The 2,921-nt window shown below is 41.8% G+C and overlaps 1 protein-coding gene across 1 annotated transcript; it reads left to right on the top strand.

The window, feature by feature from the left end:
- Positions 1–1,168: 1,168 nt before the first annotated feature.
- PADG_05963 (uncharacterized protein) lies at positions 1,169–1,475 on the top strand (the record flags this gene model as incomplete). Its single annotated transcript, XM_010762978.1, has 2 exons — positions 1,169–1,372; positions 1,425–1,475. 2 exons carry the CDS (start codon positions 1,169–1,171, stop codon positions 1,473–1,475), a joined length of 255 nt encoding a protein of 84 aa, XP_010761280.1.
- Between the last annotated feature and the right edge of the window lie 1,446 nt (positions 1,476–2,921).

The raw sequence follows: 2,921 nt of genomic DNA on the forward strand, positions 1-2,921 counted from the left end.
ATTATTTTTTAGATATAATATATAATTATAATATATTATCTCAAAATAAAATAATATTTAAATAAATATATAATAAAAAACAAGTTTATATAGTTTTAATTTTATAAAAATTAATAAAAATACTTAAAATAATAAAACTTATAAAATCAAATAGAAGAAAACAGAAAATTAAAATATATAAATGATTTAAAGATGATAATAATAAATCCAAAAAAAATATAAAGAATAAAAATAATACTTAAATTTAATATCTATTAATTTTATTCTTAAATGGCAGAAAATGGATGACTCCGGTCGGCGGACAGAGAAGGGGGGCTCTGACCATGCAGCCAGTTTTGGTTAGAGTATACTCATCATCGTTTCCGTCCAGCATTGCATATGAGCCTTATTTCACTAGATTTTCGTAAAAGAGAGCTATCAGAAGCCATCTGATAGTTGCTTGTTCTACCATCCTCTTATCAGTTCTGTCTGTTACTTGCGTCTCCCTTAGGTTAGTATCATCCCTCAAAAAACCTGTCTAGTTTCACAGTAGTCTCTGTTCTGCTGTTTGTGTTGACGCAATGTCAATGCAGTAGGTTCATGATTCCAGCGCTGTCTGAATCCGCGGGCGTTGGTGAACACTGTGAGCAAACCGGATCCTGGCCGCCATTTCAAGGTGATGTTGGTATATTTTACCCCAGTAATCAGCGGCTGGGAAAGGCGTGACCTGCAACTGAACGCAGCAACAGATCTCTGCTGGCAGCTTCAATCAATGGCTTCTATATACACCAACAGAAGAAAACCTTAAGATGTTTGCACAGTATTCCGGGGAATCGGGTCGGCTCTTCATATTCAAACCGCATAATTTTGATACTTGTCTCCCCTGGGGATTATTCCATTGGTGGGACCACAATTTTAATACCGTGTCTTCAAGGAGATGAACCATGGAAGGCATGTGTCTCCCCTAGGGGATTATTCCTGGATAGAACCAACGTATTTTTGATGTCAGTCCCTACCGGGAACTTGAGCTATAATGAATTGACATTTTCGCAGCAAAATCAGACAGATTCTTGACGTTTTGTTCGTATCTATCAAGCGGTAGTCTCGCTGCATGCCTGGGAATACTTCTGGGGCTATCTAATCGTCATCAATCTCACCATGAATATGTTGGTATGGAAGTTCATAAGGAATGACCACAGTTGAAAGAGTTCGCAGAAGGCCTACAAATTCAGCAGACTCATCCAGCAATGTAGGCCCGGGAACTTGCCTTCAAGAAGCGGATATGGCCCACAGCATGCTTGTAAGCAGTATGAAGAGCAACAACATGGGTAAATGCGTCACGGAGAAGATGTTGGCTAGAGCCAATGATGCTGAAAAGACGGCCTGCGAGGTGGTCAGATAGGAGGCCAATTGAATTGTTGGAATTGGCTACACTCACTGTGTAGTCTCGTGGGATTGAGGTCATGTTGGTATGGCAAAAGGGCGATCGGAAATAGTGGGATGAGAGGTGGTCATGCTGGGGCTAGATGACACTAATGACTTGCTTGTAACCTTGCTCTTGGTCTCTAAACTTGAATTCCAAGCCAGAGATAGCAAATTTAAGAGCAATGATTCTTGACGCTACGTGAAGAACAAGATAATACCAAAGTGATGTCAAACAAGAAGCACATAAATGTAACTAATGCTCAGAGGATGCTGTATTGCTTCTAAAAGAAAAAGAAGATATCTACTAGTAACACATCTATATATCCTGACAGAAGACTGCTGAAACGACTGACAATTAAATAAGAAAACCACAGGCATAAAACGACCACACATAAAAACAGCCACAGCTATAGAACGGCTGCTGAGGCACAAAAATGACCACAGTTATACTGCATGTGTTACTAGCAAAAACGACAATCATACGAAGTCAGTGTTTAGAGTTCATAAGGGAGGCCCCATCGCCCAAGAATAGTGGTCTTCCCCCGGGTATTGATCCGCCCGGGGGAAGCCATAGAGGCCATAATACCGGAAAATGGTGGTGTCCATCACCGGGTTTGATCCCTCAGGGGGAGGCCACTCAGTTAAAAACAGCAGGCTTCCTAGTGGAATTTCACGGCTGTCCCGCTACCAACCCTGACCCGCCATAGTTGGTTACCCGAGAACTTGATCTTCAGGAATGCTATTGCCGCCTTCCACCGAGTGAATCACCAAGACCACCAAAGCGCAACTAACTAACTAGAGTTGAATTCGAATTATCCCTACACAACAACGCTCAATTAAATTAAAGTAACTTACACGTGGTTGAGAACATCTTAATCTTGTATGCTCAAGAGCAACTATTGCAATTGATGCAAAGCATTTTGTGGAGCCCGTCAGCATGGTGTGAGTGTAGAAGGTTGAGGCTCAGGTGCTTTGACTGGCTGGTTGGTTCAACGGGCTCATCCTGAGCTTCTTCCCTTTGCGTTGAACTCTACCGCTAGAACCTTGTACACTTTTTTGCTTCTCTCTCTCTCTCTCATTTCACGGCAAATATATCCTGATATTGCTTCTTCATAATAGCAGTATTGACTATTTCATATTCACAGGCCGTGATAATCTGATCAAATCCTTGAGCTTGGAAGATCATTTAATCAGGTTATAGACTCAATTTCTGAGAGATTGAGATGAAATGTGAGCTTAGAGGCACTACGATGAGTCACGTGATTGGGTAGTTAGTTAGGGACCTGTTAGTTAACTAATAGTTAACATACCGCTGAGGTCTTTGATGCCGAAGTGCTTGCAGCAGTTGCCGGTCTCGAGGCAGCGCTACGGAACCCCTTCTCTATGTTCGCACGGCACATTATAGTGGCTCTAGACAACGAAGAGGCTGCAATAAGACTCCACACAGACACGCCCACACGAACATCTTTTCTCGCCTTTGCTAAGTTCAACGAACTCCGCAGGTCCTGGACAAAACA

The sequence above is a fragment of the Paracoccidioides brasiliensis genome (assembly GCF_000150735.1).
Source record: "Paracoccidioides brasiliensis Pb18 unplaced genomic scaffold supercont2.7, whole genome shotgun sequence".
NCBI classification, from domain to species: domain Eukaryota; kingdom Fungi; phylum Ascomycota; class Eurotiomycetes; order Onygenales; family Ajellomycetaceae; genus Paracoccidioides; species Paracoccidioides brasiliensis.